The sequence below is a fragment of the Schistocerca piceifrons genome, chromosome 8 (genome assembly GCF_021461385.2).
Source record: "Schistocerca piceifrons isolate TAMUIC-IGC-003096 chromosome 8, iqSchPice1.1, whole genome shotgun sequence".
Classification (NCBI taxonomy): Eukaryota; Metazoa; Arthropoda; class Insecta; order Orthoptera; family Acrididae; genus Schistocerca; species Schistocerca piceifrons.
The window spans coordinates 254,022,259-254,046,038 of NC_060145.1; the positions used below are offsets into that span (position 1 = coordinate 254,022,259).

Below are 23,780 nucleotides of genomic sequence, written 5' to 3' on the forward strand. Positions count from 1 at the left end.
ACGATACAGAATGCTGCAGGGAGTCCATTACTTGTTCTCGGATGACAGGTGCAGATATTTCTAGGCGTTATAATGTGCTTGGTACACAATATGCCAATTCTACCTTGTGGTGGTCGTGTATGGTCGTCTGGAACTTTTATGTTGCTTGTGTCTTCCCTCGCGTTCCCATGCAGTCCAAGTCTGATCACTGCCATATTCCAATGCCCCACAAAACTGGATATTGGACGATATGATGAACTCACCAAATCCAGACCCATAATGAGGCCCCATTCCAGCTCTGCCAGGTGCTGATAATGCTGTCTCACGTGAGTATGTATCATCTCCATGACCTTCAGTGATAATTCAGTATCTAAAGCTGTTCACATAAATTAAGTACCTTATGGGGTCTGATAACAACACTAATGCACTCTGGTGTCCATGTTTGCCTGGCACAGAGTTGTAACTCTAATCATTTACATTTCTGCCAATGGTGTGCATCTGTACAAAGTTACATTAACATCCATCCAGGTCTTTCTGTGCTTCACTTTTCTTGTAAGGCAGTGTATATATGCCTTTAATGTTTCCAGGATTTAATGTTATTTCCTAAATAAGTGGATTATTTTGTTTTGTGTATTGATATTTTGTTCATTAATTTAGTCTTCTATAACCAAAAATTAACAAGCCCCTAACCCACACAGATAGTCATATGCGTTAAAGTGCTCACTTCTGGGACATGAGGAGGCATGCTGGCCCCAGATCCGATCTGCCTCATGGAATAACAATGGGAAGTAAGTGTGCCGGCCAGCCTGGATGTGGATTTTAGATGGTTTTCCACATCCATCAAAGTAAGTACTAGACTGGTCCCCACATCCCACCTCGGTTACGTGATGTGCAAACACTTTGAAAAAGTTGTAACATTTGACCATGCAGAACACTAAATGCAGACAGAAGCTGTACACAAATTCTTCCGTGGAGAAGACCTTGCAGTATCTTTAAAATATCTTTGGGAGTGACAATCCCATAATAGCTTACATAAGATACGGCAAGTACCATAGCAGTCCCGACGCGACATTGTCTTGATATAGGGTTCCGGAAAGGAAGGAAAGATTAACGAATCTCATACCAGCTGTCAGATAAGTGATGATGGAGTAAAATTATAGATGTGTAAAACTTACAAATCTGTTATTTGTAGCTGTTTATCAAGAATATTTTATCACTAAATGATGTGCAAAAAATTTCATCATCAGTTTAGTTTATTTTCTGCCTTCTGTGATGATTAAAATATTTTTTGTGTTAAGAGTTTTTATTATTCTGTGAGTATCTAAAATTAGTCTTTGATTTTACCCTAGCTTCGCCAGACTGTCTTTAATTTTGTCCAGAAGGAACTTGCACCGAAGGCTGCAGAAATTGACAAGAAAAATGAATTTTCTGAAATGAGGGTAAGAAACAGTCATATTTTTTTCAATAATATGTTATATCAATTTTTGTTGTCCTATTTGTTTATGTGATAATGTTTGTAACCTTAGAGCAGACAGCTGCTTATTTTGCTAGTTTTGAATATGGACCATTTTGCTTTTGTGTTTTCACTACAAGAAAATAAAAAAAATTATTGTACAGGAATTTTGGAAGAAGCTTGGTGACCTTGGAATGCTGGGTATGACAGTCCCTACAGAATTTGGAGGATCTGACCTGGGATATTTAAATCATGTTGTAGTTATGGAAGAAATATCACGTGGGAGTGCAGCAGTTGCTCTTAGTTATGGGGCACATTCGAATCTTTGTGTTAACCAAATCAACAAAAATGGTACACAAGAACAGAAAGCAAAATATCTTCCTAAGGTAATTATATTTTGCATCTAGGATGGTTTTGTGTTATAAACTGATCATATTTTGACAAGCTTGTAATGACAATCCAAATTGTTAGATATCCACATCTTTTGCTCACCAACATTAACTGATACTATAAGTTTTTTAAAAGAAGTCTTATTTATGTTACTTGTATTTATGACAGAAAATTTAGAGAACTGTTGAGTGGCCCGTTTTTTCATGAGATATGTTCAAAATAATATTTTTTAGGTTTGAATGCATCAACAGTTAGCCATAGAAAGTCAAAATACATGAAAGCTTTTAAGATCCTTTAATGTAGAAAAAGTGAAGAAAAGGTATAATAAAAATGGGATTTTTATAGTATTAGATAGCTAGGTCTTCCTAGGTCCCAAGCCAAGAGAAACACAGCAAGTTAAGATGAAATAGAAATTGAAAACATAATGATAAATTTTGCTTTTTTATCAGTGGATGTAGAATATACAGCAGTTTGGATAAAGATGTCTGTTAGATGGCGATAGGTGACATGAAATCCAGAAGAAGTGAATTTGTTCTGATGCCCCACGGGATTGGGTCCCTGCCTGAACTCGGCCATCCTATCACTCCGGCCTTCTGAAGTTTAGGATGCCCACCCCCTCAATGTGGACATGCCACAAGGAACTACCCCAGTGGAGGAATAGGGAAGGGGATCCTACCTCCACGGAGCTGGGTTAATAATTGTGTATGGTGCCACAATCAAAGGCCAGGTACACGAGGAAACAGCAAATAATGGAGTAATTGAGAGAAGTTGGAAAGCAGAATTAGGATGAATTACACGGGAAGAAATGGAAATGGCTGTGAAGAAGATGAATGTGGGGCAAAGCCCCAGGACCTGATGAAGTGTCAGTGGACATGATAAGAGCAGCAGGTCCAGTGGGAATGCAATGACTGTATAGAGTACTATCAAGCGTGTGGAGAAATAGTACGATACCTGATGATTGGAGGAGAGAAGTCATTGTTCCCATCTTCAAAAAAAGGCTATAAAAGACTTTGTAAAAACTACAGAGGAATAATCCTTATGAGTCATACAGCCAAGACTTTTGAAAGAATTTTATTACATCGAATAAGTGAAAAGATAGAAAAGGAGCTGAGTGAAGAACAGCATGGGCTTAGGAAAGGAAGAAGCACGATCGACCTGATATTTTCTATCTGTCAACTAATGGAAAAAAGTTGGGAGTATAACAAAAGGGTGATAATGGTTTTTATAGACATAGAAATGGCATATGACTCAGTTAACAAGGAAAGACTCTGGGAAGAAATGAAGAAGATAGATATAGAAGATGAACACATTAATGTAATAAAGACAATGTACAGAGGACACAATTGTAGAATTAGAACACCATTGGGAACTCTGAATACTTCGAAATAAGACAAGGACTTAAACAAGGAAGTATACTATCTCCTGCACTTTTTAATGTTGTGATGGAGGGAATGAAGAGGACAGTTAAAGATATAGTAAAAGAAGAAGACAAAAATACGATTTTTGCAGATGATATGGTAATATGGGGCAATAAAGATGTAGATGTACAGTTACAACTTGATGCGTGGAGGGAAATAATGAAAAGGTATGGATTAAAAATAAATAAAGATAAGAGGGAAGTAATGGTAGTTGGAAGAGACAAAGGGATCAACGGAAATATTACTTTGAATGGAGAATCCCTCAAAGTGGTAGACAGTTTCGCTTATTTAGGGAGTGAAATATCTAGTGATGGAAGAATAACCAACGAAATTAATAGGAGGCTACAGAAGAGAGGCAATATCTACCAAACAATAAAACACCTGATTTGGAATAAGGAAGTTTCAGAAAAAGCAAAACTCCTTATGTATGAGCTATTACTTCCCTATTGTAACCCATGGAGGTGAAATATGGACAATGACAGAAAGGGATTGGAGCAGACTGCAATGCAAGCATGGGAAATGAAATTTCTCAGAGCAGTTAAGGAAAAAACGAGAATGGACAGAGTAAGGAATGTAGATATTAGAAAGCACCTTAAACAAGAAAGTATGAGGGGGGGGGGGGGGACCAGAGTAAGATGATACGGGCATGTTAAGAGGATGCATGGGCAGAGACTCCCCAAAATTGTGGAAGAACTAAAGATGGATGGAAAAAGATCTAGAGGGCACCCAAGAATACAGTGGAAAACAGGAATGAGAATATCTATGGAAAGGAGAGATGTGACCTGGCAGCAAGTGGAGGAAGAAAAGTGGTGGGAAGACAGAGCCAAATGGAGAGGACTCATCAGCACCCAGACCCGGTACTAGCTGGAGCGGGATCTGGATATAGATAGGTAGATAGATTATAGATCCAGCATCTGTTATGGTTTACTTCACCAAAGACAGTATTTGTACCACCATATACTGGTGGTGCTGTTTTGACCAAGTTGTCTACACTTGCCACTCTGGACAGGAAAGTGAATGGCCTGCACTTTACAGGTTTATCATAGAACTTACCTTTACCCCTTTTCAGAATGCACAACAATATTGCTTTGTAGCAGAGAATCTTCATAAAGGATGTTGCTGAAATAATAAAAAGTAATTACGTATATGCTATTTTATTGGTCTTGTTTAAATTCAGCACATCATCACAACTGTGTTAGCATCTAATTCTAAAAACTACTGTTAGGTTACAATAATCAAGATACCTACCTTGATTATGGAGTGAGGAACATGGCCACTAAAGCATATGAAAGCTCAAAAAGAGACACTGCTTGTGACCATCACATGTAGGGTCTTTCTGTAGTCTCCCAAACTATCACTGCCCTTTCTTATCCACATTTGTAAACAAAGGCATTCTATTTATGAGTAACTACTCTAAAGAAATTATTTCTTGATCATCTTGAATACTGATATAAGTAATGGTACTCTATTTTCGGAGCACAGAATGTTTGATTGATCATCGTACAAATTCATTTGCAAGAGCAGAGATTTGTGGCTGTATGTTTGATGCTCCAACAATACTGATTTGACATTTTCAGCTTCTGACATAAGGAAGGAAGAGGAGTCCTCTGGTAGGTTACTGTCCACTACTTTAGCCATGACAGTGGGGCTTTTTACTGCCACCAACATAGTAAAAACATAACTGATTCAGGTCCACTTTGAGAAGCTGAACTGCTTTCTTTGCATTTTCTGCTTATTGGTTATTAAAGGAAATGTGACATTATATATGTCACAAAATGACTTAACTCTGTGTATGAAAATTTAATTGTTCAGGTTGGCAACAGCTTCATATATGGAGGATGCCATCAGTATATCATAGTAATGTGGAGGACTGATGTCTCCTGAGCTCCAAGAAATCAGTTTTAATGGAACTGATCAAAAGGTTGGTAAAGTAGGCGCCTATCCTGCTTTCCTTGGTCGTTATCCTTGTTTGGTTTGTTCGTTTGCAGTTCAGTGTTAATTTATGCTTCATCCTGTCGTGCTGTGGTTTGCATTTTGGGTGTCTGCAGCATAGTTCTTCCAGTTCCAACTATCACTCTTTATCCTGTCTTTGTGGATGAAGGAGGTTTAGCAATCAGTTTTTTGCTTTGTGATTTATTCTGCTTATACCAGAGTCTCACACACAAGCCTTTTCTTTCGTATCCTTACTTGGTTAACATTATTATATAACACTGTAACATCACATCTTCAGAAATTATTAGTTTTGGCACCTGTGCTAACACACTTCCCAGTAATTATATTGTGCCTCTACATTACCCAGAGCAGATACTCTTTAGGGACAGTGAGTATTGAGTAGTATTATTTCTGTTGACTGGACTATAAATGTTAAGTGCATGTCTGGTAAATAAACAGTTTGTATTGTTATAATTCAGTAATTTTATGCCATCATTGTCATTTTATTGTATAAAGTTACCCTCCATTAGGAATGGGGAATGCACTCAATGACTGTGATAGGACTTTCAAAATGATGGAACACGGCAATCAGTCATCCTTTCCTTTTAGGCTTTATTAAAGCAAATCTAGATTTCAGCTAGTAACTGGCCATTATCAGTTCCCTATTATTGTGGCCCCTAGTACGTCAGTCCTGTGTTATTCGGGCTTCTGTCGCAGTTCATTCAAGACTTTAATGAACTGTAACAGGAACCCAAATAAGAGGGGACTGATGCACTAGGACATGTTTAAGTACTCTGAAATACTACATTGATAATTGCTAGTCACTAGCCAGAATGTAGATTCGCTTTAATAAAGCCTGAAAGGAAAGAACAACTGTTTGCAGTGTTCCATCATTTTGAATGACTTTTTATTGTATGTTTTTTTGTAACATTCTGTATAAATCTGGCACAGCATATAAATTCAAGTAACATTTATCAACAGCTGTGTTCAGGGGAGCACATAGGTGCCCTAGCAATGTCTGAACCTGGCTCAGGGTCTGATGTGGTGTCTATGAAGCTTCAGGCTGTGAAGAAGGGAGACTATTACATTTTAAATGGCAATAAATTCTGGATTACAAATGGACCAGAAGCAGATGTGCTAGTGGTAAGTATAATTGCTTGCAATAATGCTAGATTAACAGACAGGCTCATCAGTATTTCCATTTTGTAGGTGCAATTCCCAGTACAGACAGTAGACATGGGTGAAACTAAATTATGCCTGTGCTTAATCAAACAATACAGAGTCCTGTATGAAATAACAATAATATCAAGAAAAGGATAGATTAACAAAAATAACATTTTTGAAAATGTAATTTAATAGATAAAAAATCCACCCACCAAGCAGCAGCAGGAGAAAGCATGTATAAAGATTAACGAAATGTGCAAGATTGTGGAGCCAGTGACTCCTTCTTCTGGCAGAGAGATTGAAGGGGAAGGTAGTGAGATGAAAGAAAGGGACTGGCAAGGTTTAGGAAATGGGAGAGTTTGGAAAGGTCTTCCAGAACCACAAATCAGGGGAGATTCACCAGCCAGTGTGACGACATTCCCTGCTGTATTTCTTTGTTGATCATTCTCGGTCTCAACTAACTGTGTTGCTACACTGGCTGAAAAATGGGGTGTGGAAGTACAACACTGACTACTTTAAATGATGTAGCTGACAGGTGTACATTTGCATTTCACAGTACTTTATTTCTACTGTTCACAACCCCTCAATAATACACAGTTATATGGCCAGTGCACTATTGTTTAACTTTTGATAAGCCTCATTAATAGGTTGCAGGCAAACGTCCACATACTGCTACAATAGTTTCCTGTTGAACATCTACAAGCAGTAGAAGCCTAACCATATAGATCACATTTCTTGAAGAATAAAAAGGTACATATGGAGCACACACTGTCATTGTTTAATACATGGCCCAATTGTGTAACATTTATTTCTCAGTTAAGTTCAAGCATTGTTGTTCTAACCAACACAGGTTTCTTGTCTGAAACTCAGCCGTGGACTGATTGTCTCGGGACCAAAAATCAGGCCCTTATATATCCTCGCAATAATAGATACTGAAAATACACGCCGTTCAAAGTTAAATTTACAGAAATTATAGTTAAATCTTAACTCATTAAATTAACTGAATACATCGAAAAATTGGTTCTTTTTAACAGTTTCTTCTACTATAAGAGTTAGGCCGAATTATTTGTTCAAATCATGAAATTAACAAATATTGTTGCGCAAACAATACTTTTGACAAAACTGTTAATTACTTTGGAGTTAATTAATAGCTGGCTTTGCTAACATGTTTTCAAATAGATCCAAATATATACTTTAAGATTACTAGTATTTAGTCTTCCAAATGTTTACAGTTATTACAGAATTTATATTTGTTTATAAGTCAACAATAGAAATTAATTTGTGAAACAATTACTGATTTCACCCTATAACAGAAGTATTAATTAGAACTTGTGTTAAATTCTTTAAAACTAAGGGCCAACCTTTCTCTTATATGAAAATGCAGATTATACTCATGTATGTTAATGGTAATTAGTACAAAAATGAAAAAAAATGAATTTTAAGGAGGCAGATGGCAAAAACAAGAGGGGAAGTAAAATTATCCCAGCTTGCTTCATCACATCAGGATGAGAAGGATGGGGATTGCGCCACATGAGATTTGAAAACCTGAGAGCTTAAAGGTGGAAGACAGTGTTAAATAAGACTGAGATTGCTGAAAAACATTGTGCAAGAGTTAATAACAGGAAAGCAAACGGTATTATATGTTGTAAAGTGGGAGGTGAGGAAAAATAGACAGGTCAGAAGATACAATACAGAATACAAAAAGGGAGTGAAGAAAGGAATAGTTACTGGGAAGAAATGGAAGAAATGCTAAGATCGAATGAATTAGCATAAATTAAGGCCATATGGGTGGTGAGAACCAAGGGCATGTTGTAACACTAGTCCCTGCGTGTGGAGTTCTGAGAAACTGGTGTCCGGGGGAAGAATCCAGATGGCTTGAGTGGTGAAACAGGTACCGAACTTATGACTGTCATGTTGTAGAGTAGACTTCTCTCTTTCTACAAAATCTTGCAATTACCTGCCCCTCGTGTTTCCTCGGATGATATCGTGTGACAAACCAACTTCAGACTGCAACAACAGGTCGGACTTCACTTTGGGAAGCTATCATACCTTCTCCTTCATCTCAACAGCGGTGTTTCCTTCCTGACCCTCTCCAGCTCCCTAAACAGCCAAATCATCAACCACCACTCCTCTCCTAGAATCTTCACTTGGCCAGCCTTATTAACATAACCCAACCTTCACTACTGCTTTCCAGAGCAATGATAATCCATGATCACAAAACCATCCACAATAGTACAGTGTTCTCAACCTCTCATCTGCGGCACTTGAACCTCCTGAATTATTTGTATTGTCAGAGGGTCCCACTTCCACTCTTAAACTTGTGAAACCTGCAAGTAATCGTGCTGGTGTATGTTGAAGGACCTATTTTCCTTTACACATTGTGTGTACTGGAAATATCACTTTGCAACCCAATCGCAGAACTTTCAAACAGAAAATCTGACATTGAATCCTGCCTTGAACACTTCTGAACATGATCCCAACTTGATGCACCATCGCTACCTCAAAATCACCCCTTGCAATCCTTTCAAGAATTCCTAACACCCAGCATTGCTTCACAATCCATTCTCAGGTACCTACAACATGACTCTAACCTGTCCTCTGCAGAACTCCCAAGTTCTTCATTCCCTAAAAACTGAAGATTCATAATCATCCTCCCGGCTGACTAGGTATATCCTTCATATAGCATCTGCTGTCTATCAAGATCCTATCCTTGTGATACAAACTGGCCTAATCCCTCCTTCAAACCACAGACACCTCACAAGGAGTAACAACTCAATCTGTACTCCCATCTGTTATCTTATTCCCAAGATCACTGAACATATACTGCCTTAGTTGATCATCACCTGCAACATGTAGTAAAAATTCTTCCCTCCTCTGTTAAAGACACCAACCTAGATTGTCTGAAATTCGTGACTGTCCCACTCCCATCACACACCTTCCTTGTCACCATGGATACTTCTTCCGTCTGTACCAACATCTCCTATGTACATGGTCTGCTTGCTGCTGTACATTACCTCAACCAATGCCCACCTGATACCAATCTGTGATGTCATTTCTACTCACCTTAATCAGCTTTATACTTTCCAACAAAGTACCCATGATCTGGGAGTAGTCTCTTTGATTAATAAGCAAAATGTCCTTGGTTTTGGGTTCAAAACCCACTGCCACTTAAATTTTGATTAATAATCAGCATCATCAGTCAAAGACTCCTTGCATAACAAGTCACCCTCATTCTGCCAACGGCCTTGTCAAAGAGGGCAGAGGAACAGAAAGAGATTCAGAGAACAATGTTGTTCATGGGATGGGGAACTGCCCATAAAGGTGGAAGAATCAGCAATGATCAGCAGCATGAGGATGCAGAAGGCAATGGAAACCATTGCATTAAAGACAAATAATGTTTATCTACAGGACATGTGGCCTGTAACTGGAAAAGTTTCATGATGATCTCGCCATTGGCAAAAGATTTCAGAATAGTCCCCCGTTTGGATTTTCAGGAAGGGACTGCCAAGGTGGAGATGATCATGAGAAAAAAGATGGAATAACCAATGAAAGGATAACATTCTACGAGTTGGGGTGTGGAATGTCAAAAGCTTGAACATGGTAGGGAAACTAGAAAATCTGAAAAGGAAAATGGAAAGGCTCAATCTAGATATAGTGGGGCCAGTGAAGTGAAATGGAAAGAAGACAACAATTTCTGGCCAGATGAATATAGAGTAATATAAACAGCAGCAGAAAATGGAAGAATGGGAGTAGGATTCTTTATGAACAGTAAGGTAGGGCAGAGTGTGTGTTACTGTGAACACTTCAGTGATAAGGTTGTTCTCATAGGAATCGACAGCAAACCAACACCGACAACAATAGTTCAGGTATACATGCCGACACCGCTAGCCAAAGATTGAAGAGAGAGAGAGAGAGAGAGAGAGAAAGTATATGAGGATATTGGAAAGGTAATTCAGTGCATAAAGGTAGATGGAAAATCTAATAGTCTCAGAGGGGGAGGGGGGGGGAGGCTGGAATGCAGTTATAGAGGAAGGATTAGAAGAAAAGGTTACAGGAGAATATGGGCTTGGGACAAGGAATGATGGAGGACAAAGGCTAAATGAGGGAGGGAAGAGATTAATAGAGTTCCATAATAAATTTCACTAAGTAATAGTGAATACTCTGTTCAAGAATTGCAAGAGGAGAAGCTATACTTGGTAAAGACTGGGTGATACGAGAAGATTTCATTTAGATTACGTCATGGTCAGGCAGATATTCTGAAATCAGATACTGGAGTGTAAGGCATACCCAGAAGCAGATAATGTAGTAGTGATGAAGAGTAGGCTGAAGTTTAAGAGATTGGTCAGGAAGACCCAATATGTAAAGAAGTGTGATACGGAAGTATTAAGGAATGATGAGATACACTTGAACTTTTCTAAGGCTATAGATACAGCAATAAGGAGCAGCTCAATAGGCAGCACAGTTGAAGAGGAATGGGCATCTCAGTAAAGGGCAATCACAGAAGGAAGTACCAAAGCATTAAGGGAAATTCAGGAATACAGAAATACAGGTCTCTGAGGAATGAAATAAACAGGAAGTGCAGGGAAGCTAAGGTGAAATGGCTGCATGAAAAATGTGAAGAAATCGAAAAAGAAATGATTGTTATAAGGATTGACTCAGCTTATTGGAAAGTCAAAACAACATTTGGTGAAATTTAACGCAAGGGTGGTAACACTGAGATTGCAATGGGAATTCCACTGTTAAATGCCGAGGAAAGAGGTGATAGATGGAAAGGGTACATTCAAGGCCTATGTGAGGGGGAGATTTGTCTGATGTGATAGAAGAAGAAACAGGAGTCAGTTTAGAAGGGATAGGGGACCCAGTATTAGAATCAGAATTTAAGATATCTTTGGAGGACTTAAGATCAAATAAGACAGAAGGGATGGATAACATTCCACCAGAATTTCTGAAATCAAGAGGGGGAAGTGGCAACAAAATGGATATTCATGTTCGTGTGTAGACTGTATGAGTGTGGCAACATACCACCCAACTTTCAGAAAAATATCATCTCCACACTTCCGAAGACTGCAAATGCTGACAAGTGCAAGAATAATCGCTCAGTCAGCTCAACGGCTCAAGCATCAAAGTTACTTACAAGAATAATACACGGAAGAATGGGAAGAAAATTGAGGATGGGTTAGATGATGATCAGATTGACTTTGGGAAAGGTAGAGGCACCAGAGAGGCAATTCTGACGTTGCAGTTGATAATGGAAGCAAAACTAAATAAAAATCAAAACACATTGATATAATTAGTCGACCTGGAAAAAGTGTTCGACAGTGGAAAATGGTGCGATGTGTTCAAAATTCGGAGAAAAATAGGGGTAAGCTATAGGGAGAGACAGGTAATACACAATATATGCAAGAGCCAGGAGGGAGTTATAAGAGTGGACGACCAAAACAAGTGCTCAGATTAAAGTGGGTGTAAGACAGGGATGTAGTCTTTACCCATACTGTTCAATCTGTAAATCAAAGAAGGAATGGCAGAAATAAAGGAAAGGTTCAGGAGTGGAATTAAAATTAAAGTTTAAAGGATGTCAATGATAAGATTGTCTGATGAAATTGCTATCCTGAATGAAAGTGAGGAAGAATTGCATGATCTCCTTAATGGAGTGAACAGTTTGGGGAGTGTATAATGTGGATTGAGAGTAAATCAAAAAAGACGAAAGTAATGAGAAGACTGAGAAACTTAACATTTGGATTGATGATCACAAAGTAGATAAAGTTAAGAAATTAGACTACCTAGGTAGCAAAATAACCAATGACAGAGCATGGAGGACATCGAAAGCGGATTAGCACTGGCAAAAAGGGCATTCCTGGCCAAGAAAAATCTACTTGTATCAAACATTGGCCTTTATGAGGAAGAAATTTATGAGAATGTAAATTTGGAGCACAGCATTTTATGTTAGTGAAACATGGACTGTGGGAAAACCAGAACAGATGAGAATCAAAGCATTTGAGATGTGGTGCTACAGATGAATATTGAAAGTTACATGAACTAATAAGGTAAGGAATAAGGAGGTTCTGTGTGGAATTGGAGAGAAAAGGAATGTATGGAAAACACTGACAAGGAGAAGAGACAGGATGATAGGACATCTGTTAAGACATCAGGGAATGACTTCCATGGTACTAGAGGGAGCTGCAGAGGACAAAAACTGTAGAGGAAGGCAGAGGTTGGAATATATCCAGCAAATAATTGAGGATGTAGGTTGCATATGCTACTCTGAGATGAAGATGTTGGCAAAGGAGAAGAATTCGTGACAGACCACATCAAACCAGTCAGAAAACTGAGGACTCGAAAAAACTTCCCAACAACTAATTTATCTTTGAGGGGCAGACATACAAACAGATCTGAGGCAGGGTTTTGGGAACCAGGATGGATCCTTCCTGTGCCAACCTTTCCATGGATTGCTTGGACAAGGCTTTCCTGAAATCCATGTTTCAGCCCCTGTTTTGGTTTAGGTGCATTGATGACATCTTTGCCATATGGGCTCATGGTGACGCAGACCTGATAAAATTTTTGGAATCTTTAAACATGTTGTCCCAATTACATTTCATGCAGTCCTATTCTAAATCCTATGCCACTTTTCTTGATGTTCACCTTGCCGTCACTGAGGGTCAGCTACACACTTATGTTCACATTAAATCTACTAACAGAGAACAATACTTACATATTGACAGGTGGCATCCTTTCCATGTCAGATGTTGCTGCCCTTACAGCCTTGGCATTCGAGTCAATCATATTTTGTTCAGAAGCAGACTTCTTACAGCAATACACAGCCATTCTCACCTCAGCCTTCACTATATGTGATTACCCCATCAGCATAATTGTGAATCAGAGTTCCCAGGCTGTCACTTCCATATAATTGAAGTCTTTATTCAAAAATAATCATCAGAGGCCTGAGCACAACTATCGCACTGTTTCACAAGCTGGAGGACTCCCTATTCCCAGAAATACTGTGGCTGTAACAGGAGCTATCCCTCCACTATGTCCTTCAGTTCATGTGCAGAGTTGAAGCACTTTCCTTTGAGATGTTTTTAGCAGCCCAACCACATGGAAGACACAGTGTGATATGTCTGGGTTGTAGGGCAGATGCTTAAGCTACTCCCACTTCTACTTGGCGATTACACTCTGTGTGGCCTTGGAGACATGTCGACTCATTTTATCATGGAGCAGAATATCTCCCTCTGTGAGCAGTTTAGGCCATTTACTCTTGACAGACATTTGTAGGCTATGTAGTGTCTCACAGTACACGTCACTGTGAATGGTTTTTCTGTGCTTGAGGAATGCAGTGAGTGTCAGATGCCGGATGTCAGAAAAGACTGATCAGACCCCATATTCCTTCTGCACCCATTTCCGTGCCCTATGATTCCTACCTCTGAAATTATCCCTACTGCATCCTCCTGCCAGCACCTATGACAGCCCTGTAACTGGCAAACCACAAGCAATCAAAGGGAGAGCCAAGTGTGAAATAACACGTTATGTACATACTATCCGGCCTTCTACATTAGTATGACTACCAAGTTATCACTTAGGATGACTGGGTGTAGACTGAGGGTGTGTATTGGTAACACTACAGTTGGGTGCTGACATTACAACATGTTCTTCATTCTCACCACCAACATGGCCTTAATTTACGTTAGTTTCTTCAGTCACAACATTACTACTCAGTAGCTATTTCTTTCCTCATTCCTTTTAGTTTTCTGTATCTTTTATTGTCTGACCTGTCTATTTTTTCCCACCTCTACCACACATAATGCACTTCATTTATCTTCCAGCTTTTAGCTCTCAGATTTTCAAATCTCATCCAGTGCAATCCCCAGCAACCAGTTCCTTCTCATCCCTCCCAATATGTCTCCCCTGACCTGGGATTCTAGATGAATTTTCCGAACTCTCACTACTTCCCAAATCTTGCCAGTCCTTCTGTCAGAATGAGCCACTGGCTCCAAAAGCTTGCACATTTGTAAAGATTGTCAGTGACACTGAATTGAGTGTCCATTCTCTAGGGAACGAGACAGGAACTGAAGTTGAGTGTAGCAAAGCAAAAGCTGAAATTCTTAGCTCTTTTTTCACCTGTTCTTTTACAGAGGAAAACCCAGGAGAATTGCCCCAATTAAATCCTCATACTACTGAAAAAATGAATGAAATCATTATTAGCATCATTGGTGTTGAGAAACAGCTGAAATTGTTAAAGTTGGACAAAACTCCAGGGCCTGATGGAATCACTATCAGATTCTATATAGAATTTGAATCTGAGTCAGCTCCTTTTATAAATATAACCTAACGTAGACCCCTTGATCAAAAAACTGTGCCCAGTAGTTAGAAGAAAGCACAGGTAACATCCCTCTGTAAGAAAGTGATCCACAAAACTACTGTCCTATATCTTTGACATCAATTTGTTGTAGAATTTTAGAACATATTCTGAGTTCAAAGATAATGAGGTATCTTGAACAGAATTACCTTCAACATATCAACTGGCATGGATTCTGAAAACATTGATCATGTGGAATCTAACTTGCACTCTTCTCGCATGACGTACTTAAAGCTTTCTCACTTATAATCAAAAGTATGCTCATATGGCATATCAAGTGAAATTTGTGATCAGATCAAGGACTTTTTAGTAGGAAGGACACAGCATGTTACCTTGGATGGAGAGTCATTGTCAGATGTAGAAGTAACTTTTGGTGTGCTTCAGAAACACATGTTGAGACCCTTTCTATTCATTTTGTATATCAGTGGCCTTGCAGACAATATTAATAGTAATCTCAGACTTTTTGCAGGTGATGCAGTTATCTATAATAAAGTACTGCCTGAAAGAATATATCTGGCACACATTTTAGTTTATTGCCTCTGATTCCACTTAATATCTCACTGCAGCTGGTAGCAGGGATCCCCCTTCAATTTACATATAGTGTTTCACAGCTGCTAGATCTGCGTTGTGCTTGTTATTTCGAAGGAACAGACACTGATTCCGCTTAATGTCCTGCTGCTGCTGATAGTAGTGATCCTCCTTCAGTTTGCATACATAATATTCAGTCAGCTCTTGATAATATTTCAAAGTGATGCAAAGATTTAAATGTTGAAAAATGTAAAATTATACACTTCACAAAACAGTAAAACATAGTATCCTATGACTTTCATATCAGTCGGTCACAGTTGGAATCGGCCAACTCTACAAATACTTAGGTGTAACACTTTGTAGGGATATGAAATGGGGTGATAATATAGGCTCAGTTATGAGTGAAGCAGGTGGTAGACGTCAGTTTATTGGTAGAATACTGAGGAATTGCAATCAGTCTATAAAGGAAATTGCTGACATATCACTCACAGGACTGGTTTTAGAATATTGCTTGAGTGTGTGGGACCCGTAGCATATAGGACTAACAGGATGTATTGAATGTATACAGAGAAGGGGGGCACAGATGGTTACAGGTTTGTTTGACCCATGGGAGAGTGTTACAGTGATGCTGAATAAACTGAACTGGCAGGCTCTTCAAGATAGATGTAAACTATTTGAAGAAATTCTACTAAAAAGTTTGAAGAACCAGCTTTAAATGACTCTAGGAATATATTACAACCCCCTACATATTGCTCACATAGGTTTTGTTAGGACAAGATTAGAATAATAACAGAATTTACAGAGGCCATCAAACAATAACTCTTCCTGTGCTCCATACATGAGGGGAATGGGAAGAAACCCTAATAACTGGTACCTTGGGACATACCAACTGCCATGCACTGATGGTGGTTTGCAGAATATGAATGTAGACAAATGCTGATTTCCTTAACCTATTTATGTGTTATCTCCCACTGGCCACTGCAGCAAGAGACAGTGGCCACGTGTGTGTGAGTTGTGCTTGTGTTAATGTGTATGTGTTTTCTACTTCAGAAGGAGGCCTTTTCAAGACAAGAAAAAGTAGGGAGATATAGGAGGAGGGAGCAGCAAGTCACCCTTAACCTCTCTGCCTCCTTTCAGTAATCGGTGCTAACATTCAAATCTTGAATATTTCACACATAAGTGCATATGAAACACAAAGAATAGCAGCAGTATCTCCATTCCTAGCAGATAACTTTTTCCATGTTAGGTTCTTATTTCCATTCATCTTTGGACTTATGAGACGTGATGCTGTCTTAATACTGTTCTTCCCAAATAGTATACTGATAGCCTTGAAGTGCTTTTGTTTTCTGAAACTGCCCCACCAAATCTCATAGACAGCTGTGAATCAGTATAAACTGAATGATGTGTCTACAACGTGGAAAATAAAATTTCTTATACAATATACCAACAATTTGGGGTTGTATTTACAGGCTCTACTTGTAAGCCAAGAGAAAGACTTGGTTAAGCCACACACTGCGAAATGAGTTAAAGTAGGCTGATCCATCAGAAGAGGGAGGGGGTGAATTTACGTGTGTGATCTACCAACTAGCCCGTAAGTTTTATCCAGCATTTTAGGCTTGGTTGCACAGGTGAATTTTAAGCAACCTCCTTTGTAGATTGACAGCACTTCCTCAGTATTCTACCAATAAACCAAACCTTACCATGTGCTTTATGCACAACTGAGCCTTTGTGATCATTCCATTTCATATTCCTACATGTGTTACACCCAGGTAAAGCAAACAGTGACTCATTGATATTATAGTCATAGAATACCACGTTTTTTCATCTTGTCAAGTGCACATTTTTAAATTTCTGAATATTTAAAGTAAGTTGCCAATCATTGCACCACTTTGAAATCTTATCAAGATCTGACTGGATATTTATGCAGCTTGTTCCAGACCTAACTTCATTATAGGTAACTTCATCATCTGCAAAATGTCTGATGTTACTATTAATATTGTGTGCAAGGTCATTAGTATACAACATAAACAGCAAGAGTCCCAACACACTGCCCTGGGGCACATCTGAAGTTACTTCTACATCTTATGATGACTCTCCATCCAAGATAACATGCGGTGTCCTCCCTATCAAAAAGTCCTCAATCCAGTCACAAATTTTATTAGATACCCTGTATGATCATACTTTTGACAATAAGTGTAGGTGCGTTACTGCATCAAATGCTTTTCAGAAATCAAGAAATACTGAAACTACCTGGTTGCCTTGATCCAAAGCTTTCAGTACGTTGTGTGAGAAAAGTGCAAGTTGGTTTTCATATTATATATGTTTTTGAAATCCATGGTGGTTGGCACTGAGGATATCAATACCTCATTATGCTTAAGCTCAGAATATGTTCTAAGATACAACAACAAATCGATGTCAAGGATGTCGGACAGTAGTTTTGTAGATCACTTCTACTATCCTTCTTGGAGATGTGGGTGACCTGTGTGTTTTTCTAAGAAGGGGCATGGTGTTTTGTTTACAGTTAGAAGAGGAACTACCTCAGCCGCAAATTCAGTATAGAATCTGACAGAGATTCCATCGGGACCTGGAGCATTGTTCAGTTTTAACGATTCCAGCTGTTTCTCAACACCACTGACAATAATACTTCTTTCATTCATCTTTTCAGTGGTACAGGGATTAAATTGGGGCAATTCTCCTGGGTTTTCCTTTGTAAAGGAACATTTGAAAATTGAGTTAAGCATTTCAGCTTTTGCTTTGTTACCCACAATTTCAGTTCCTTTCTCATTCGCTAGGGCCTGGACACCAACTTTGGTGCCAATAACAGCCTTTACATAGGACTAGAATTTCTTTGGGTTCTGTGAAAGGTTACTTGACAATATTCTGCTGTGGTAGTCATTGAAGACTTTATGCATTGATCTCTTGACAGCCAAATGAGTTTCATTCAGTGTCTCTCTAGTATAGCCCCACGCTTTGGTTTACACATATTATACACTAATCTCTGTTTCCAAAAAAGTACTTTTATAGTGACTGTGTACCTTTCAGGTCGCTCCGATTATGAACTGTTCTACTGGGAACATATCTATCCAGCGCATGGTCAACTATTCTTTCAAACTTGAGCCATAGTTCCTCTTTATCACCTGCCCTGTGCTGGAAGTTCAAGTTCCTCATTGAGATTTGCACTGCTGATTTTTTTATCTAGTTTATTGAACATATATATCTTTTTGCTTGGTTTAGTTGTCCTTTGTACTTTGGTCATCATTGTTGCCACAACTGTCATGATCACTGATACCAGTTTCAATGGGGACATCCTCAGAGAGGTTAGGCCTATTTGTTGTCATTAGATCCAATATGTTCCCGTCATGAATGGGGTTCCTAACTATCTGTTCTAGGTAGTTTTCAGAGAAGGCATTTAGTGCTATTTCACAGGATGTCTTACCACAGCCACCACTGATAAAATTGTGATTTTTTCCAGTTGATTGTTGACTGATTAAACTCTCCATCAGTGATTTCAGTATAATGGGGGAACTTATGTACAAGTGAACTGAGGTTTTCTCCAGAGCTTTCAGTTACATCAGGAGAAGAGTCTGCTGGGCGATAGAAGGATCCGTTATCATTTTATGCTCACCTCTGATGCTGAGTCTTGCCCAGACAATCACACATGCAGCTTCAGTGTGTATAAAATTGTGGCAAAATGCAAATAATTGAGCTGTATAGATAACAACTCACCCAGTAATAGAGGTATTGAGTCACCATCTGTGTGTGTGTGTGTGTGTGTGTGTGTGGGGCGGGGGGGGGGGGGGGGGATTTTCATGTGCATGCATGTGCCTGCCCATTGTCTTGTCATCTTCTGTCAAGCATTGATAGAAAATTCACTTCACATTTATTATTGTCTTCGTAGTCTACATTAGAAACTTAAATTTTTCGTTTGCAGATCTTTCCTTGTAATAAACCAAATAAGTTTCAGATTCCTATCCAGGGACCTACACTCTGTTATCAAAAGTATCTGGACACCCCTAAAAGCATACATTTTTCATATAGGTGCATTGTGCTGCCACCTACTGCCACGTACTTCATTTTAGTGTCATCAGTAGTCATTAGACATTGTGAGAGAGCAGAATGGGGCACTCCGTGGAACTCATGGACTTTGTTGTGGTAAAGTGATTGGGTGTCACTTGTGTCATATGTCTGTAAGCAAGATTTACATGCTCCTAAACATCCCTAGGTCCACTGTTTCCGATGTGTCAGTGAAGTGCAAAAGTGAAGGGACACATATAGCATAAAAGCGTACAGGCTGACCTAGTGTGTTGACTGACAGAGATCGCCGACATTTGAAGAGGGTCGTAATGTGTAATAGGCAGACATCTACCTAACCAATCACACAGGAATTCCAGACTGCATCAGGATCAACTGCAAGTACTATAACAGTTAGGTGAAAAGTGACAAAAACTTGGATTTCAGGTCGAGGGACTGCTCATAAGCCACACATCACGCCAGTAGATGTCAAACGACACCTCGCTTGGAGTAGGGACCGTAAACATTGGACGATTGTGCGGTGGCCCGGTGTAATGTTAAGCTCCCTCTATACAGCTTAAGCGTTTTTGTGGACTTACTTGTTGAAGAATGCTGGTTCTGCTTTCTTGCAGTGCCGATGTCTTCTGCTAGCACCGAAGATTTCACTGCTAGGAAGGGGAAATTTTCGCGCTCTCTCTCTCTCTCTCTCTCTCTCTCTCTCTCTCCTTATTTAAAAATAGGCTACTCGTGGAATATTATTCAATGCACCGGAACATATTTATTTCCACTTTGTAAAAAAAAAAAAAGCTCAAACACACACACACACACACACACACACACAACTTTATGGCGTAAGCCTACACATTACCGAGCACCCAAGATCAGTTAATTACACATTTTTGAACACAATTAATACATAAGCTTTTATAGTGGCTGACTATCCACGTCCAGTCCACATACTCTCAACAGCAGTTCAACGTCTACTAAACAGTCACTATCTCGAGTCACTCCATTTGTTTTTCAACAATACAAAGCTACATCTCTCTTTGCAGCCGGCCACGGAGCTTCTGGGCCGTATGTGTTTATTCTTTGCAGGTCACACTGAACACTTGCCAGTGCCGACGAATTTTCTCCCTTCCAGTTTCGCCTGCACAAACAATAAATGGGTGCAGTATCCCATGCTCATCCTTACGCCCTGCTTTAAAATAACGCGTGTTCGAAACAGCTGGAACACAAGTGTCTTCAGACTTTCGTAAAATTCTGGGGGCACTACAATTGAACAGTGGAAAAAATGTTGTGTGGAGTGACAAATCACGGCACATAATGTGGCGATCCAGTGGCAGGGTTTGGGTATGGCGAATGTCCAGTTGATACCATTTGCCAGCGTGAGTAGTGCTGACAGTAAAATTCGGAAGTGGTGGTGTTATGCTGTGGTCATGTTTTTCATGGAGGGAGCTTGCACCCCGTGTTGTTTAGTGTGGCACTATCACAGCACAGGCCTACATTGATGTTTTAAGCACCTTCTTGCTTCCCACTGTTGAAGAGCAATTCGGGGATGGCAGTTGCATCTTTCAGTATGATCAAGCACCTGTTCATAATACACGGCCTGTGACGGAGTGGTTACATGACAATAACATCCCTGTAATGGACTTCCCTTCACGTAGTCCTGACCTGAATCCTATAGAACACCATTGGGATGTTTTGGAATGCTGACTTTGTGCCAGGCCTCACCTACTGATATTGATACCTCTCCTCAGTGCAGCACTCCGTGAAGGATGGGTTGCCATTCCCCAAGAAACGTTCGAGCACCTAATTGAACGTATGCCTGCGAGTATGGAAGCTGTCATCAAGTCTAATGGTGGGCCAACACTGTATTGAATTCTAGTATTACTGATGGAGGGCACCACGAACTTGTAATTCATTTTCAGCTAGACGTCCAGATATTTTTGATCACATAGTGTATATTTATGTTTTCTGTGGTTACTATGAATTAAGGTAATTCATGTGAAAAGACCATTATATTTTCTGTCGTTACCCAGCTTAGCTCATGCTCAGTCGACAGGTACTTGAATGAGACATTAAATTACAGCTTTCCTTCCTCGTAAAAACTATTGCAGTTTCAGTAAACTAATGTTGTAAAATTACACTTCCTGACTACCTGATACTGTGTTAAAAATAATGAAGAATAGTTAATGAAGAAGTTCCATGCTCAGATTTTTTAGCATGCTGTGGTTTATTAGCTGTACTTAATGCGAGTCTTTAAATCTGTCTTATAATGCAAATAACGGGTGGTAAACGTAACCTCTCCCCATGTTGTTGAAATGTTGGATGGAGGGCAGATGCACAAACAGGACTGAAAAAGTTGCTTCGCTTTTGAACCATCTTTCCATGTCTTGGGTATTTTCCATGTTTTGTTTTCTGTTAGGCGTAATAAAAAGACAATGGAGTCTTCATCAACAATGTTTACTGTGCTGATGATACTATATTGGTGATACAGCATTGACTGCAGATAATTTAATTATCTCAACAGCTTGTTAATTTAGTAGGAGGTTACAGTGGTAATCTAGGCCTGAAGAGTATGTGGTGCTGTGAAGATTGGAGATCAGGCATGGAGATAAAACATCACATAGAGAATGGCTAAAATGTTTTCATGAAATTTAAGAAAATTGTCACAAATACAGGCATAGACCAAAATCTTAGAATTAGATGTGCAAGATGTTGCATCTGGTCTCTGACCATCTCTGTAGCTGAATTCCCAATATAGCTGAATGCAATGTGGAGGACCAGGACTCAGTTCTTGGTACTATGATGGATTCATGGATTTTTCCTTGGTGGGAAGACTTGTATGGGGTGCACTCAGCCATGAGAGTCCATCAGAGGAGAGCCACTGATCAAATCCCACTACAATGAATATGCATGCAGGTACAGCAAGCATTCGTTTCAACTATTCTCCAGCTCAGAATGCTTTATCTCTAATAGCTGTTTTGATGTGTTTCCAGATCGGCTTTCCTTTGCAACAGAATTTTATTATTGGTGTTGTATGCAGTTACAGAGTCATTGGAAAACCATTACCATGGAAGAATAAAATTGCTGAATTTCTCCAAAAGTCAAATGAAGGTGCCTAATTGTGAACTCACTTTAAATTTGTTCCAATGTATCCATTTTGTCCCTGTAGTTGACAATAATTGAATGCTACACATATTGCAACAGCGGAGCCCACCTATCAATCCAGTAATTGCAAATTGTTCAAACTTGCAAAGTGGATTATCTGTGCTGCTGCTTCTGCGTACCTTTATCGATAGTTCTTAAACTTTAAGTGTGTCCTTTATAATTGTTAGTGTTTTGTATATCAAATTTTTATAATTGTTAGTGTTTTGTATATCAAATTTTTTCTGGCTTAATTATTACAGTTTAAATTCAATATCGATCTTCTTTAGGTATATGGCCGTACTGATCCAAATGCGGCAAAGCCACAACATGGCATATCAGCATTTATTGTGGAGCGAGGTATGGAGGGTTTCCGTACAGCACAGAAGCTGGACAAACTTGGCATGCGTGGTTCTCCAACAGGGGAATTGATTTTTGAGGACTGCAAGGTTCCTGCTAGCTCAATGCTAGGAAAACTGAATGGTGGCATCTATGTCTTGTTTAGTGGACTGGATCTTGAGCGACTTGTTCTTGCGGCTGGTCCTGTTGGGTATGTGGTTTGTTTTGTTTTGTTTTGTTTTGTTTTGGTTTTTTCCCCCACCCACAGTCACTTCATAAGCATTTGTTGTGCATAATAATCGCTTGACACCTATTTGTTATGACAGTAATTGGTAAAAGAACTGTCACACACACTATGACTTTGTCATTTTCTGTTTTGCTCATTTTCTTACTAAGAATATCTCACTTTTCACCTCATAGAGTAGGGCTGTAGCTTCAGTCTTTGATTTGATATGTAATTTGCAATACCCCTACCACTTCTTATAGCCTCTGACAGTTTTGGGCATTATTGTTACACCAGAAAGCCCAAGTTTGGTATTTAAGTGATACAAAAACACTCAGCATTATACCTCTCTCTTATTGTTCCTCTTGTTAATGCACAGTACCTATGATCCATGTTTATGACAACATTTGTTATAGGGCATTGGAACATGTTAAAAGTCTAAACAGTGAGACTGCAAGAAATACAAATAAACCACTAATCACAAGTAGAGCATCCCTACCCAACTTACATAAATTTACTGACTGCCTATGAAGGAACATTCTGCCTATCTTTCCTTTCCACTTTCTCTGTTGTACTCCTTTCTGTTTGTTTCCATTCAGTTTAGTTTACTTATCTGCATGCTGTATAAGTTATGTTTGTGATCTCACTGTAGTGTGTAATGATTCAGTTGATCTAAAGTGTATTGCTTCTATTCCATCACAGTATTGTATTTCATCACAGTATTGCAACCAGTACCAGCTTGTAAGGTGAATTGCCAATAAGACAATTGAATGGATGTATAAAAGAAATCCTGACCATTGAATATAGATAGCTAAAGATTTTTTAATTCAAAAGTGGGAACTAAAG

The 23,780-nt window shown here is 39.2% G+C and overlaps 1 protein-coding gene across 1 annotated transcript in view; it reads left to right on the forward strand.

Annotated features, from left to right (window-relative positions):
- Positions 1-23,780, forward strand: part of LOC124711302 (isovaleryl-CoA dehydrogenase, mitochondrial) — a 62,374-nt gene that overhangs the window by 10,035 nt on the left and 28,559 nt on the right. Inside the window, exons 2-5 of the mRNA XM_047241311.1 lie at positions 1,329-1,418; positions 1,597-1,818; positions 6,154-6,315; positions 22,663-22,922. Of these exons, the coding sequence (XP_047097267.1) occupies positions 1,329-1,418; positions 1,597-1,818; positions 6,154-6,315; positions 22,663-22,922 (734 nt within the window). The remainder of the gene's footprint in view (positions 1-1,328; positions 1,419-1,596; positions 1,819-6,153; positions 6,316-22,662; positions 22,923-23,780) is intronic.